Genomic DNA, 17,584 nt, shown 5'->3' with positions numbered 1-17,584 from the left:
GAGGGTTGAATAGTTTCTGGCTAGAGCTATAACCATGAAGGTTGAAAGATATTTGAGATCTCGATTGATAGAAGAACCAATGGAAGTGGGTGGGTGGTTTGACTGGGAGTCAAGCAAGGGAAGTAAAATCAGGTAAGTAAACGTCTGGCACACATTGCTGCCTGACAGTGATACTCCTTTTCCCACATGATAAACAATGACTCAGAGAACTAGTAATTTCTAAACATATTTAAATTACAGCACTCATGGGCTGTTCAAATGATCTGTAGCCCAGAAAAGGGGTCTGAGCTTTTGCATGAATTTTAGACTATTGGACTTATGGATGTGAGTGTGCAAAATGGCTTTAGCATATTAAGAGAGAAGAGTTTCTAGGCCAACTCCTTTATCTCCCAAATGTAAAGATCATGTATGGATGGGGAGAGTCACTCCCAGAGAAACAAGTTGGTGCCCAAACTCATAGAGAAAAACCAGGCAAATGTGATAATCAGAATAAGAGGAGAAAGAGTCGCACCACAAGAGTTGACTCTATTGCTTCAAGGTCAAGTAAGGTGAAGACTGAGAACTGTTGGATGGACATTTAGCACTGCAGGTCAATGCTGCCCTTAGGGAATTTGTGTGCAATGAAGAAAAGTGGAGCAGGGAAGGCTGGATACCTACCTAGGTGGACTAGCAGCAGAAACTGCTATACTTATCTAGAACTATAGTTTTAGGAGCTTTCCAACAAGAGTAAACTTTTTTTCAGGAGTAAATTTATAAGTGTTCATAATGATGATGTCTGTGTACTTTTGAATGTGTGCAACACCTTGAGATCCTCCATAATTATGTATGCACTGATGGGGAAAGAAATAACAGTGACATGAGATCTCCTTGGTGAAACAGACTTCTCTTGTCTTGTTCCTGTTCTCTGCCATGACTCCTGCACTTGATACGGTATGTACTGATAGTCTAGATACTTAAGAGTTTCAATTCTAGATCCTCAATGCAATTTCTACACATGGTCATCTCATACCCAAATTGTGAGGCCATTGGGTGAGGATGGGGTAATTCTGCTTTTGCCCTAGAAAGAATTTGGAATCTCAAATGCCCCCAGACTACATTTCAAACTACCCTGCAGGTATACTTTTCTGTAAATAGTTTTGCTGGTGTTTAAGCTAGCATTGCCTATTTCCCACATGTGGGTGGAATTCTGGGAATACTTGTTGACTCTATTGCTGATCCTGACTTAGGGGTATTTCACAACATCCTGCTATTTTACTAGGAACACATTTTTTTTATTTCTCACATCATGCCAATGTGTGATTTTTGTTTGTATTGTATTGTATTTTCTTGGCTCTAAATCATAATTATCTGCATTAAACTTTTACACTTAAGAGAAGGTCTGCTTCTGTGTCTGCTGCACCATGAAGCACTGTGTTTAGATCCCCATTTGATTGAATCATGGAGCAAATTTCTTATCAGCTTCCAGTCAGTGTGCTTTACAGACTTTATTATAGCATAAATAAAATCTATGTCTCGAAATGTAAACAACTAATTCATTATAGAGAATGATGAATGTTGACTCTGAAAAACTGGAGGGGCAGTTATCTGACCTAAATAATTTGTAAGTTTATCTGGGCAAAGCTGAATCAGCCTTGAATGTTACTATATTTTCTTTCTAAAATAATAACTTATACTTTTTTTCCTTACACAAATTTTCTGCAAAGAAAAAAAATTAACTCTACAGTTAGTTCTTAGAAAAGCATCTGGCATAGGATACTTGGCAGATATTGGTGAATGAGTGAATACTGTAAAATTCTATACTGCAATTGTTTTAATCCTCCACTTTTGGATATAGGGCCTTTGGGGTTGTTTTTTCCTATCATAAGTAACCTTTCTCTAAATCATTATTTTCTTAAAATTTTTGAAACAGAAACTTAGGCTGAAGAATAGCATATTTTAAAACATTTTATAAATCTTTATAAAGTAAAATGATTTTTTTAATTGGCTGCATTTTTTTGTTCTTGAAAACACTGACCATCTTCAGTTTTAATTAATAATAAATTTCTACCATAATAGTTGGCATTTTTCTCCATATTGAGAAAAGTGGAACTTTCTCTTCCAAATTGCTTTTTTACTATTAAAAACATAGGGATTTAAAAAGACTAGTAAGGCACAATTAAAAATTCTGTCACTTAAAGTTTATTGGACCAACAGTGGTAGATATGCAGGCAAAATGATATTCTAAGTACAGTTGGCCCTCCATATCTGTGGGTTCTGTCTATAGAACCAGCCAACCGTAGGGAGACAATATTCAGGGGAAAAAATTGCATCCATGCCCATCTAACCTTTATTACCATTTGTTTAAATGTTTTAATTTTGTCCTAGATCCCTTGCTGACATTTTTTCTTTCTCCTTTTCTGAAATTGCATTCTTGTCTGGAGCAGGATAGAGTTTTGCATGGCATCAATTTCCTTGCCCCTGAGTTCTTGATTTGCCCATGAAATGAAAACGTGTGCTTCGTCAGACCATCTTTTAACTGCACATTTTATTTTAATTATCTCTCAAGCCATTTTCTGGTTCTATAATAAGTTCTTACCTTTTTGCCTATGGAGACATTGGAAGTGATAAAAATTGATCTAAAACTTTTAATGAAATAGCATTTCATACCTCTAAGTTACTTTTGAATCCTAGTCTTGCGATTGCTATCCGGAGGTGTAGACTCTGGTTGAGGTGCTTTCTTGCATATTCTCATTGCCACACACTATAGATAAGCTGTCTTTAGGCCAGTGTCGTGTCCATGTTCTAAAAATAAAATGTCTTTTTTATAAAGGATAAGAGAGTAAATAGAGAAAGCACAGGCATGGATGGAGGTAATACCATCCAGGAGAGGTTTGGAGGGAACATGGGGCAAGCCCCTCTACCGAGGATTGAAGAGCCCTGGGGGAAGTGCTGCAGCAGGAGGGCTTTTCAAAGTCACAGTGTGAAAAACAGGAGTTAATCTAACCAAAAACTGTAACAATATTGTAATAATATCCCGTTGAGAAGTTAGAGTTTGAAAAAATGAAAAAAGGGAAGGACTGTTTGGGGGAAAATGGGAGACAGAAGAGATGGGATTTATTTGTAGAAACTTTTTGGATGCCATGAATTGGTGATGAGCCCAGATTTCCACATGTTCTGTGGATTGGCAGGCCCGAGGGAGGAGGACTGAAGCGTGTGGTACCTTTGGCTCTGCCTTAATGGGTACATCGCATCCAAGTTAAAGGAGGAAAACTGAAGACAGGAGGGAAACGAGCTATATATTTGATACTTTATTCAAGTAGTTATATACATTCTCCTTCCCCTTTTATATGGAGCACAGATATACCATTATCTGTGATTTCTATTCTAAACTTACAAGAAAAAAAGTGTTGTAGAATAAGCCAAGGGCATTATATTTCCTGTTGATGATAAAATGCAGAATATACCACTAAAAGGCAATGACTTCATTTCTAAAGGTTAAAATGAATGATTCTCACAGCATAATTTCAGCTGGTTGAATTTGGGAAACTGAAAGTCATTCAATAAAAGAACAATCCCTAAACCTGTGTAGAATTTTCATTTGATTGAGAATTTGATATGATTTTATTCACATTAATAAGATGTATCACCTGATTTTGTTTCCAAGTAGGAAAGACCCCTTTATGGCCTGTTAAGGGTGATGTCACGTTCCTCATGCTTTCTTTTAGACATTGCCTAATAATTGAGACTTTTTAATGCTACTTTTGGGGAAAACAAATCTTTGGTTAAGATTTTTTTACTCTGCTCTAACCCCTTACTTTTCTCATCTGCACCACTTTCTGCTCAAAAATTTTTAAGTACTTTAATACATTTAGTATCTAAATATGTTAAAGTAGTTGGTCTAAGCCATAATTACTGAGTGGTTAGTTTGTTTTGTTTATTTTATTTTATTTTATTTTTCTGAGTGGTTAGTTTTGAACTTGTCTTTCTGTTTTCTCAGAAAAAAGTTTCCTTGAATTAAAAATTAAAATATTGACTATTCTTCTTACACAGGTCATTTTTGTCCTTTATTCTTAAAATTAAGGTATTAACATAAAATTAAAATATATCATTTTTGACAACTCGATTCTATGAGTTTTTACAAATGTGCATTTTGAGAAACACATAAACCTGTAACCATCACTACAACCAAGCTAATATTACTGTTTCATCATCCCCCAAATTCCTCCATTCCCTTTAGAGCTAACTCCTTGTCCCTGACAACCACTGATATGTTGTCTGACCCTGCATTTGAATCTTGTTTGTTTTGTGGTCCTGGAGATCAAATCCAGGTCCTCGCTCATGCTCAACAAGTACCCTACCACTGAGCTATACTCTCAGCCCCTAGAGTTGAACCTTTACAAGAATGTCATGGAAATGGAATCATGTATTTGCAGTTGATCCATTTTTACTATAGAATAGTATTATACATTGTGATGTTCTAGTTTTGTTTTTCCCCAGTTGCTGGATATTTAGGTTACTTCCAATTTTGAGTAGTTACAAGTGAAGTCCAGGCCACATTCTGGGACCTGTTACACAATTTGACTTATTTTAGTTGGGTGTGGTGATTGTCAGCATGATGCTTTGCGTATTTTCATTCTAAGTATAAAAAGTGCCGAATCCTGCTTTCTTTTCTCAGTATTCCATATTGTGGAAAAGAAATAGATGGTGGGCAGGAACAACCAAATGGAAATATTTATACATGCCTGCCCTTTGTAGAATTCCTGAGAACAGACATGTTCTTAAAGCTGTAGAAGATGGCCTGGGGATATGACTCTGTGGCATAGTGCTTGGCTAGCATGCACAAGGCCCTGAGTTCAGTCCCTCCCCACCAATCCCCCCAAAAAGTTGTACAAGGTTTAGTTCCTTTCAAGTCTGATAGAAGAGTAATTTTTTCCCTACATGTGTGGGAGATGAGGATCCACTTGACTGACATGCTCCCCAGCTTTCTTCTTCCTGTTCAGTAAACACACCATTCCAGCCCCCTCTGCCCTTTGTCTGTCCTTATCTTACAAGTTCCTTGTTGGAAATTTTGCTTAGCCAGGCAGTCCAACCTAAATAATGGGTAAAGGGTTAGAGTCAGGGAAGGCAGGTTGTTCTGTCTTGTGAGAGCCACAGGTTAGAAAGCTGGCCTCCCAGGCCCTGTGCTTTCTACCAGCTTAGTGCTCCTAAGATGTCCTTTAGGTTCCTGATCCCAGGAGTGGGGCCCATTTCTCCTACACGTCAAGGTGTTGGAGGCCTGAGCTTGGTGCTGTGCCAACTAAGTGAACAGCGTGAGAAACTGTAAACCACAGACAGCGCTTAATGAGAGATTATTGATGACCTAGATTCAGCACCTTTTTTTTTCTTTTTTGAACTGTTGTAATGTTGTTTGGTTTTCTTTTAGTCAGTGTTTTCCTCCAGGGTTCTCTCCTGTGTTCGCTTCATTCCTGTTAAACGTGCAGCTTGCTGAAGTTTACACACTCCTTCCCTCAGCCCCCTCACACACACCACGCTGTGAAATATTGATAACCAGCCAAGGGAAGGTTGGTTTCAAGTTTTTAAGTGCTTGTGGTAACGCTGGAGCTGGAACACATTCCCAAGTGTCCTCCCTATCAGGGTCCCATTTATCTCAAGAGATTATCATGCCATACAGCTGGCTTCTCACAGAGAATCATAAACTCATTCTGCAAATTAAAATGTCACTTGTGGCCCTGTAGCCCAGCGTGTGGAAAAGAGGAAGAGTGTGGAGTGATGGATGACTTTTTTGCCTTTCTGGTAGAGGATATAGTTGTGATTTGTCTTCACCACAGCTGCAGTAGTAGTTTCCCTGATCTGTACGGCTCCGTAAAACAGAAATCTGTAGCAGTAGATGATCACGATACACCTTAAAATGAAAGAACACATTTACTTCAGTATCCTTAGCCATTATTTCTGATCTCCACACTCTTATCTGTATCAGTCCTCTTGTTCACAAGGATTTTGCCACTTCAATATTAAGGTTGGTTGGACCCAAACAGCTTTGTGCTCCGCAGTCCTTGAGCCTGGCCTTGAGGGGACCTAGCAGCACAGTCAGCTCTTACAGGGAAGAAACATTCCAGGGTGGGCAGTAGAGTACATGGTTGTACCTCCAAAGAGGCTCCTCAGGATGGATGGACCCTTCACGTTGAGTTTCTCAAGTGCTGTGGAGGACCCCTGTGGTAACATAATCAGCTCTGCGTGTATTTGTTTTTAGTTCTTTTTCCTATGATGTTAATCAAAGAGTGATTGTGATGATGAGAACTCATTAGTGAGCTTCCTTATTAACGGTTCCCATTTGAGCTTGCACATGATAATCCTGACTGGTTAATTGTTAACTAACAGGTTTACTGTGTTCCCATTTCCCTGTGCTCTTTGAGTGCTGCAGTGTTTGCCTTTCATCAGTCCTTTCTACTTTCGTGTCTACCACATAGGAATTTCCAGCGGAAAAATCATAGGATTCACTGTGCTAATAACATTTATTGTTATTAGCTTCAAGCCCTGTTCCAGGATTTCATAGAAGTTTAATTTCTGTAAGGTCTGTTCTTCTAGGATGCAAGTGACCTTGTCGTGTAAGGACTATTTTTCCAGCTCTTTCCAGCACCCCCCAACTTTCCCATTCTTCCCAAACAAGGTTTTTCGTTGTAAAATTATTTTTACATACCTTTATAAACACAGGAAGGTACTTTGCTGAGAAATGCAGTCTAGCTACAGAGGGGGGTTTGTTACATTCAACAGACAGGTGTGACGTACCCTTATTTGGAAAGAGATTTGGACTGACAAGCCAGAAGTGGGGCAGAGTGGGAGCATTTAATTAAGGTCTCCTTATAACCTTTGCCTCTCTCAAAGACTCATCTAGCCTTTCTTGAGGGACATTCCAAACCCTGGTCCTCTAAATTTCAGGTATAGATATTAACATGCTTTGAAATGAAGTCACCCCAGGCACATTTGTTGCATCATTACTTTCTCAATTTCAAGGTGCATTGAGGAGGCAGAAACATTCCTTAAAGAGATGCCATCCACAATAGCAGGTTAAATGTGGCTAATGCAACCTTAAATTAGCTTTTCCAAGAGTACAGGAAAATTGTTATGTATAGGTTTGTTGTGGAGTACAGGAAATGTGTAAACTACCAGTGTAACAAAAAGGACTTCTCTCCTCAGAAATACAGTTGCTTCTTGATTATTTACACCAGTGGAGGGGAATATTGGTATAGATAACAGAAAAACATAGCTAATTTATCTTGAAGGCTTTGAGTGGATTCTCAAAGTCTTGAACCCAGTGTATTACCAGGGATCTGTGGCAATAGATCCCAAGACCTTATATGAATGAGTCACAAAATAGGAAGCCTGAGAGTGAGAGTCTGTGTGTAGACTAGTAAGCAGAAATGGGCATGTGTGTGATGAGCACCAATATTGTTATTTCTTTACATCTGAAACCTTTAATATTAACTTATATGTTTGGGGCTAAAATTTCCTAAAGAGATCTTTAATTTCATTAAATCTCAGTAAGTAGTGCTTTAGGATTATTGGAGGAGAATTTAAAATGTCATATTAATGAGCTCTTTTGAACTTTACTACTTTATTGTCCTTAATATCCAAGTGACATCATCAGCTTTTCAGGGCATAAACTGTACTCTGTTATACTTTCTCATAATCAAATTTTCTTTTTTTTACCTTTTTTTTTTTTTTTTTATCTTACTAACCTAAAAATGTGTATAAGAATCTGAAGCACATTGCTATATTTACATAGGCTCTTCAAAAGGCAAATTACCTAATGACATTGGGGCAGTTTTATAGTAATAAAATCAGAATTCCTAAAATAAATGACTTCCGTGACTTAATTAGCAGGGAATGATTTATGGCTACATTGCCTGAGGAAACTTGCCAATATTTCTTACCAGTATTTTCACTTGAGCCATTGAAACAAATACTAAATTTATAAAATTATTTCATGAGTTTTTATATGGAAAAGGAGCAGGCCAAGCAGACATGCTTGAGATTACAAAGAAAGACAAGACACCACTGTGTGACTGCAACTGAGGTCTAAAAGAGCTGGTATCTTTTGGTTTTTACATTCAGTTGAATTGACTTTATAAGACCATTTAGTCTTTAAGTTCTGTTACCTTGGATGAAATGTTTATGCTCCTCCTAACAGATGGGTCCATGGGCATTTCATCTCATCGAAGCCTTTGAACACTTGCCTCAAGAAGACTGGGAGCTTCATGTCTTGTCTTGTAATTTTTTTTTTTTTAAACAAATGGGGTAAAACTTATTTCTCTGGTTGTACATGAAGTAGAGAAATATGGCTAGTGCTGGGAGGCTTTTAAAATTTGCTTTCGTCACTGGCTTTTGCTTCTGATCTTCGCTGTAGTCGGTGGCATGTCATTTCTGGAATGGGGCCATTGGGTTGTGAGTTGAGACTCAGGAGGAGTCAGGAATGTCTGCGGACTTTTATTGCAAAGTGAGCAGTAAGGTCCCTTTGATTCCCCTTGACTATTCTTAGTCCAAAAAAGTTGCTCTCCTGGTAAAGTAAATAATACTTTGTCTACCTACTTTGGGAATTTAGCAGGAAGGGAAAATGGCTTGCTGCACCTTCCTTGTTAGTATTAACAATAAAGGCATGCACCCGTTATTGTTATTCCTATAAGCATTTTATTCTCAAATACATCTAAAAAATAGTGAGGACCAAAAGTCTATTTCTGAAAATTGTAAATAACTCCAGTCTTGAAGAAAAAGGCCTTCTCTTCAGAGACATAGGTTGCTCATGATTTCAATAATCAATTTGATAATCATTGTTGACTTACTGGCTCAGCTCATGAATAATGTCCCAGATTTAGACTAGTATGGCAAAAGATTTTAATCAGGTAGTGCTTTTGTTCCCATGGAGCATTTGTCTTGCTTGACTGTTCCGGACTTAAGCCAACTGCCAGAAAGGCATTTTTCCTGCAGTATATGTATAGAAGAGTATGCATTGAAGTATTCCGTGAGGAAGTTTCCAACCCACTAAAGCTCATTGTTAGCTTACCTTCTACTACCAGTGTGCCACTAGAAACGCTGAGAATGGATGACTGTCTCTCCTTTTATCTAAGAACTTGTTTGAAGGGAGGGATGAATCTCATTACTCTCAATATTGTTTTTATCCCAGCCTACCTCACTGCTTCTGAATGAGAGGAGCCCCTTTGGCTGCTGTGAAAGCAGCAAAATACTTGATGGCTTGTTAAATTTTCATTATCTAATGTACATTAATTTAGATACAATAGCTCTGTTGCTAGGAGAAGAGTCAGAAGGGAAGAGCTCAGCTGAGTGCAGACTGCCTGTGTCACAGAAGTCAGGAGAGTGTGCAGAACTTGCTGTCCTCGCAGGGAGTTTACACTTGCAGCCTGGGCTGAAAACCTGAAATTCTGACAGCCAGTGACTATTCCCCCAGCATATGCCATGTGATATTTTGATGCTTGCTTACTCTATCATCTATTTAATTAGCTCGAAAGGATTTGAAGGCCTCAGCTCCTATGCGGTAGAGAGCTCTGAGTTTCAAAACATCCATGCTTGCTACTCTGGAGAGTAGAATGCATGGACTTCGTGTTGATGCATGAAAAAGTTCAGAAAGTGCTTGGCGGTTTTATGTGTTTATATTATTTCTATAATTATTTGTGCTGACATGATGTGGTATTTCTCTTCATGGAGCACATCCTACTGTTGTAGATTTCCCTGGGTAGAAAGAATACCCTAGGGTCCACCTCATCTCCAAACTGGGCTCAAGATTAAGAAACAGGAGACAATCTGTTCAAGATTCAAGATGAACTAATTTTTGGTTTCCTGAGAAGGGCTTTAGGGCTGTGTAATGCAGCCTGGACTTTTTTTTTCCCCCCAAAGATTAAATTAACCTCCATGGAAGGGTAGTGTTGGTCTTGTGACCTGAGTTTTATATTAAGGGAAGACAAACTTTTCTTTCTGCCCCAAAGAAAGAGGGAACATCTCCATTTCCAAGCACCCTTCTAACTCCTATATCCACTGAGTGCTTAGTAACTGAACAGAGGGAAGTACTTAGTCAATGAGAATGTTCTACACTGCTGCTTAACTATATTTCTTCTGTCAAGATTACATAAGTGTCACATCTGTGCCATGTCTTCAGAAATATCTTGTTTTATAGGGTTCTTTGCTTCTTTCCCTGGTGTCTGCTGGACTTTCTTTTCTAGACAAGAGAAAAAGAAGCATTTTCTCAGTTCCATTACTTTCCAATGATTTTTTTTTTTTTCTTTTCTCCTTCAGGATACCCAAAAAGCAAAGCAGTTCCTGCCCTTTCTTCAGCGGGCAGGTCGTTCTGAAGCTGTGGTGGAGTACGTCTTCAGTGGTTCTCGCCTCAAACTCTACTTGCCAAAGGAAACTTGCCTTATCACTTTCTTGCTTGCAGGTAAGACTTACATGTAATATGCTACTTGGAACATTCTTCACGTAACCTTCCTTTTCCAGTGGTTAGATAGGCCCAGGAGCCTGTCCTGACTTTAATCTGGAAATGGGGTGTGAGCATACCATCTCCATGTTACTCGCATGTAGCCTCAAAACCAGCACTACACCCTCCTCCATCTCTTCACATCCACTGAGCACAAGATGTAGAAGGAAAGGAGCTTAAAAGACAGCACATAGCCTCAGAGTGCATAGGTGAAGGGAATTCTAGGCCCAAGAAAAAAATATGATGGAACTGTCATAGTTGGTATTAACCACTTAAGTTCTCCTGCCTCTGCCATGTTAGTCATCAGCAGACCTCAGAGGCACTGAGACACCCTGCCCGTGGAGCTCCCCACACAATGCCATTTACTTCTGGGTTTTTTCCTTTCAAGTTTCATCAGGGTACCAATCCTGTGTGAGACCCCAACCATGACATTAGTTTGCCAGGCTCCTGTGTCTGTACTATCTCTTGCTGGACTGAGGGTGACGTGCTCGGGCAAGCCTCCTCCTCTCTTTGCTGTCTGGATGTACATCTCTTGTCCTGTCTTCTCTAGTATCTTAATATTTCCCAAACCAGCAAGACTATGTATGAAGTGCGTTCTTTGAGCAGTTTACATTTATGTATTCAGGGAGCAAACTGCTTCATTTCTTCGCTGCTGGCAAATAATGAAGTTATTTATTTCCAGTCAGTTCTTCACAGAGACTGGTCTTTGAGGGAAGGCTGTCGTTCTGCTTCCACCGCCGCGCTCCCTCCCACACCCACAGGCGCAGCATATACACTCATTCATTCACTCACAAAGGCCTTGTTCCATTGTACTCCCCAGATGCACATTGCCTTTTCTGATGCTGTCCTGTTGCCTCTGCCCTTCTTCTGTTGGATTATTGAATAGAATTTGTTGTGAGGGAAAAGAAGCAAGGACCAGACTTGCTGTCCCCACCTAGGTTGCATCAGCCTCCTTTTCCTAGAAGGCAGTGAGTTTCTTGCCTGGATAAGGGTCTTCTTCAGGCCCCAATTAAATGAATTCAGTTATGTGAGGTAAGTTACTCCTCGAACACAGGGCTGTGAAGCTCACAGCTGCCACTGCTTACCTGTCCCTTTTCAATGGGCACCCTTACCAACGTGATCCCTACACAGCTCTGAAGGAGTTAACTGAAGTATGACTCCGAACTCAGGGCAGAGAACTGCAACTGATCCACACCCTACCCTTAGGGTAGCTTGCTCGAATTTTTGGTAATGTGAGTTGTAAACCAGGGTGCTACAGAGCAGTGAGTGAGAGTCCTTTCATGGGGACACTGATGTCCTTATCTTAATATTTCTGTACTGAGAATTTTCTTAGTAGTGAACTCTTATTACCGAGTGTAAGGTATATATGAAATTCATTCTCTACTGTATACCTGAACACAAAAGCATCCTTTTGGCAGTACAGAGTTTATTTCCAAAGGTATGGACCTGTTTTGGCACGTTCCTTTGGAACCCTTCTGGTTTCACTTCAGCTTGCTTAGACATAAGCCATCTGATCATTCGACTTTGCATCAGCCAGTTCCTCTGTGGACTTGGCATTATTCAGAGCTTCACAATTCCAAGGCATTGCTTGAGTTAACTTATTCTGAAAGATAAATTACACAGAAGAACATACATGATAAAAAGTATAATCTTTACATTTGTCCTCCTGCCACAGTGTGTTTGGTTAGATTATATGTCTTGTGGTTCTTTGGAAACCTGGCAGGGAGGCAGGACCTTGAAAAGTCTTAAGAGGAAACAGATCTCATTTTGGATCCTGGCTGTACTTTACACACGCAGATGATTTTTGAGGAGGTTATTTATCCCGTTTAAGTCACCGTGTACATATTAGTTTTAACTGCAGATGGTTTCCTGCCTCCCAGGATTGTTGCTAATATTTTTCTAACTAGATCTTACCTTGTCTGTCACGTGATGGTGTGGTCATGTATTGTGTACGCATGTAACTGTAGTTCTGCTGGGGAGATTTTAACCAAATCCATCAATGGGAAAAGTCAGGAAACAGAGCTATACCAGCCTCCTCCTGCCTGAGGTCCCTAAAAAGAAAGCTCCTGGATTTCCCCTCTGAGACTCTAGAACAAGGAACTTTGCATTGTCTTACATCCTTGTCACAAGGAATAAACAAGTGGGAATAGTCAGAGGTCTCAGGAGACTCTCAAGGGGTAACAGACATGTAGAAACTGTAGTGTTGGTGTATTAGAGTTCTCTAGAGGAACAGAATCAACAAGAAGTATGATTATTAAAAGAGGATTTATTAGCTTGACTTACATGACCAGTAACTGGATAGTCCACAATGGCTGTCTACAGCTGGAGAGCTGGGGGAACCAGCAACTGCTCAGTCCAAGAGGCAGAATCCCCGGAACGAGAGGGATCAACAGTGTTACCCTAGTCAGAGACCAAGGCTTCTGGAAGCTCCCTGGAGAATCATTAGCAGAGTCCACTTTGGAAGAGTGAAGAAGTGAAAGTCTGATATCCTCAGAGGATCAAAGCAGCAATCAAGAACTCATTCAAGAAGAGTTCAGCTTACATCAGCATCTGCTTCCTTGTTCTTCCAACTTTTATTCCATCCAAGCTACCATCCTATTGGGTGATGCTGCCCACACTTAGGGAGGGCTCCACTTCAGTTCACTATCCCACATTCCAGTCATTCCTAGACACACCCTCATTGACACACCCAGAAACCTCTTAATCATCAACATCTCTTAATCCAGTCAAGTTGACAATTCAAATTAACCTTTACAGTTGGGCACTAGGTAAGTGAATAGAATTGGGGACAAAGTAACAGAAGTAACACCAAGGAGGGGATGATGAGTTCTTTGAAAGGAGTTCAGAGAATACTTTCCAGCAGTGCTGCATTTGAAGGACAAAGAAGAGCTTGCTGCGTTGGAGTGGGTAGCAAGAGGAGCGACACATTCTAGGTGAACAGGTACTAGGGTATGACTTGGGCTCAGAAAGTTCACTTTGATATATACACTGGAATAAGTGAGGCAAGGGTCCAGGGGAGCAGACTTCTGAAGGTCAGGGTACAGGCTAGAAATTTGGCAGTAGAGAGAAGCAGAGAGGTTGGGAAATGTTTGGGAGGTAGACATGATAGGATACAGGCCATGACTGGACTTTCTTTGGTCAGGATGGGTGGATGATGTGGAGGCTAGCAGGGAAAGTCAAGCATCTGGGTAAATTGTGACGTCCACAATCACGGGTAACACAAAAGTAAGAATTGGTTTGAGGAACAGATCATTGGTTTGGATTTGGATGTGCAGTGTTTGAGGTTTCATGTGAGAGCTCAAGCTCAGCAGAGGAGTTTTGGCAAAATGTTCAGGTCAAAGAGTGATGTATTGACAATAATTGAAGCTCCCTGGGTGCCTACGGGAAAGGAATAGTAAGAGTGAACACCCTACAAAACACCAGCATGTGAGGAGTGAGCTGGAGATTCATTTAGGCAGAGAAAATGTGGTCAGAGGAGTAGAAGCAAGACCTTGAGAGGGAATCTTCTGGAAGCCAAGGATGCAAGGAACTCGAAGGAGTCTGCAGTGTCAGACTTTACATAAAAATATCAATTATCCACAGTGGTGAAGTGATTTTATACTACTTATCAATCAGGAAGTCATGGGTTACCTTTGTCAGTGCAGTTTCATCAGAGTTGAGTCAACTAAAGGCAGATTACAGTTGACTAGGGAGTGTATGTAGACAGTAAGGAGAGGACTCATCAAATGTAGGTTGCTCATCCCAGTCTAAGCCAGAATGTAAACTAGTACAGAAAATTAAGCTAATGCAGCAAGTTAATAGTTCAAGGATGTCAGCATATTGAGTACATCTAGAACTGTAATTCTGGCTCAAGGATCAGGAAGATGGCATATACAGTTGACAAAGCTATTCAGTATACCTATTGTTTCTATAATACCAATTATATAATGTAGAACTCAACAAAATCTTCTTGGCAAATGAGGATATAAAAATGATGGAATGAGAGATTATCATAGGGAACATGCCTTTTAAAATTTGAAAAGCCCTGGTGTGAATTCTGAGAAGGAACCAAGACAGGCTGCAAGGGATAGGAATAGAGTGGTGACAAACTGAATGGCATAGCCAAGAGTGTGACCCAGAGTGTCCACTGAGAGCCAGAAGGCCCCTTGGTCCTTGGGCCTGATGGCATCAGTGAAGGTGAGTGGAGGCATGGGTCCAGCATCTGTGTTGTGGAGTCGTTGACCTGGACCAGGATGCCCGTACAGCCCGCAGTACCTGGGTATGCTCTCCACACTGAGTAAAAGTGGCACTCTGCTGGAATTGATGTCTCTCTGCCCAAGGAGGGAGTTAGCATTGTGATTCTCCTGGGGAAAGTCAAGCCAACTGTTGAGATTAGTCCCTTCAGCTGCTCTCATTATTCCCAGCCTTGTGGAGAGCCCTCTCTACTTCAAGGTGGGGTGGACACTTTCCATTGTTATGTGGCCTTTTTTGGGCAGACGGCCCCACAGCTTGATAGGGAGTGGCATTTGGCCTGAGCCAGCTGGCCTCTCTGTCACGGTTCCTGCACCCCTGTATGTGAAGTGATTGCTTGGTCAGATGGGAGAGCAGGTGGGGCTGGGGAAAGTCAGCTGTAGCTAACAGGTCAGTGCCTTCTGAAAGCTCTTGCCCTTTAGTCCTTTGAGCACCTGGCTTAGGTTTGGTTGGTGAGCGGGTGACCTTATACCACCTGAGCTGAGACTGTTCAAGGTCCCTCTGCCTGCTGCTGTGGCCTCCTGTGCATACTTATTTCATTCTTAGTGGCAAATCACAGTCAGTTCTTGTCCTGAGTTAGCAGGGAAGCCAAGATCCCTGGGCAGCCTGCGTTTGTCTAAAAGCATCCTTTTTCCTCATCTAGCATTTATTGAGCCCCATACATTGCCTTCCATTAGAGTAGAGCTGTTAGGTACCTACAGTCTCTATTTTTAGTTTATCTCTGCTTGTCATGTGTGTCACATTTTATTTTGGTGTCTTGTCCAAAGGGAGACTGAGGCACATCTTTGAAAATCACTGGTCCCTTAATGCATGGTTTTTTAATAGCACCAGTGGGCATGGAGTGTGTGTCCTGTCACTATGACCTTTATACGAAGTTCGCTTATTTTGAATTACCTTCTTAGCTCTTGGGTATCAGGGTCGTGCTGAAGGCACAATTCCAGGAAGTTGTCCTGTTGGCCAAGCATTGCAGGTATCAAGGTAGCATCCTGTAAACCAAATGCTTCCTCCAGAGTTGAAAGAGAATAATAATTTAAGGCTTCACTGTAATCTGAGGAGTCATAGATATGTAGCTTCTTCTGCCAACTGACTGAGTGCACCCCACATTTGCATTTACATGTTCTTAGAGGGTGCAGCAGTATCTACTATGACTTTCAGACTGAGACCAGTTGGGTGAGGGTGGAGGATGGATGTCACTCACCTTACATGGAGCTCATGGGACAAACTGCCTGGAAGGCAGCAGCCACTTGGCAGGGGATTCTTACGTGGATCACAGCATGTGACATATAATTAACCAGTTACCCAGTCACATGTGACAAGGCTAGAAAATGAGACTTCCCTTTACTTACCCTTTGGCATTTTTTTGATTCCCCCCACCCCCTCCTCTTTCTCTTTCATTACAGCATTCTGACACAGGAAGCCATGAGAAAGGCCCTAGGTGTCTGGGATTTAATAGAGTAGTGGGGTTGTGCACAGGGAGCTCCAAGTGTGGCTATGTTCCTGTACTCCAAGTGCCTTTGAATAAAGTGTTTCATTTCCTTCTTTTTGTTTAACATCTCTTCTCCAGCCAATCCTAATTGGAATATCAACTGCCTGTTTCAGTAGACCAAAAACTAATGAGAGGAGGGCAGAGAAGGTAAACAGGAATATCCTCCTCATCTCCCGGCCCTGGGAATGGCGGACCCCATTGATTACCAGTGCCTAACCAAATTACACAATTAAAGCCGATGTATGTTTAAGTGAGGAATCCCATTCTGCTCTCACAGAGGTGCTAATGAATCAGGCTGCTACTGTGGTTGGGTTTGCTGGGCTTCTCTCTTTAATTAAGCAATTACAGGGTCTGCTGATACTTATGAATTCTTTTCAGATGCTTTAATTGAATTGCAACTTAATGGATATTTGTAAAGTGGGATATTCTTTCTCTTGGGACTTCCCAGTTTGATTCTGTCTTCATTGCCTACTTGTTTTCAGTTGGGTCCCATTACCGGAAATGGGCAGCTTGACATGAACTTCCTGAAGGTGCTATAGTTCTTTACTTTTAATAACAAAATTGTAGGAATTATAAGAATTGCATTCATGTCAAGGGATCATAGAGGGTCACTTATAGAAAAGAATTATTAGCACAATTAGCAGGTTTGGGGGGCATTTTTTAATGAGGCCAAGTTGGATTTTTTTTTTTTTTTTTGCAAGTACACTCACTATAAGAAAGGCAGTCTTCAATAAATTCATAAGCTACTTCTGCTGTTGAATAACTTAATAGTGTAGACAACTTTATGAAAAATAAGGAAAAACAAAAGAGAAATTATCAAAAGTTTAGGCAGCATACCATGAGAGTCATCTTACTCCATTTTTGGTCACCATGATGGAATACCTCAGGACAGGTAATTTAAAAAGAAAAGAAATTTATTTTGGCTCATGGTTCTGGAAGCTGGGAAGTCCAAGAGCATCTTGCCAGCATCTGCTTAGCTCCTCAGTTCCTGGTGGGGAAGCTGAAGGGCAGGTGAATACATACATACAAGAGTTGATACAAGGGACAGCATCATTTTTATAACAGCCTGCTCTTGCAGTAACTAGTCCCTTGAGAAAGGCATCAATCCCTCTTAATGACATAATCATCCCTAACAGGCCTTACCTTCTATTATTGCCATAATGGCAGTCAAATTTCAGCATGAATTTTAGAGAGGTTTGTTTTAGTCAGCTTTTTTGCTGCTGTGACTAAAAGGACCTGAAAAGAACAATTTTAAGGAGAAGTTTATTTTGGAGGGCACACAGTTTCAGAGGTCTCAGTCCATAGACAGCCAGTTCCATTCCTCGGGGCTTGAAATATGTCAGAACAACATAGTGGAAGTGTGATGAAGGGAAGCTTATCAAGACATTGTATATGTCTTGGGAAGC

At 40.7% G+C, this 17,584-nt stretch overlaps 1 protein-coding gene across 1 annotated transcript in view; it reads left to right on the top strand.

The window, feature by feature from the left end:
- SND1 (staphylococcal nuclease and tudor domain containing 1) overlaps positions 1-17,584 on the top strand; it is a 421,454-nt gene that overhangs the window by 263,512 nt on the left and 140,358 nt on the right. The window contains exon 15 of the mRNA XM_079151650.1: positions 10,282-10,423. Within this exon, the coding sequence (XP_079007776.1) occupies positions 10,282-10,423 (142 nt within the window). The remainder of the gene's footprint in view (positions 1-10,281; positions 10,424-17,584) is intronic.

The sequence above is a fragment of the Sciurus vulgaris genome, assembly GCF_902686455.1.
Source record: "Sciurus vulgaris genome assembly, chromosome: 8".
In the NCBI taxonomy this organism is placed as follows: domain Eukaryota; kingdom Metazoa; phylum Chordata; class Mammalia; order Rodentia; family Sciuridae; genus Sciurus; species Sciurus vulgaris.
Note: the sequence above shows the minus strand (reverse complement) of the source record. Positions and strands in the feature narration are given on the sequence as shown.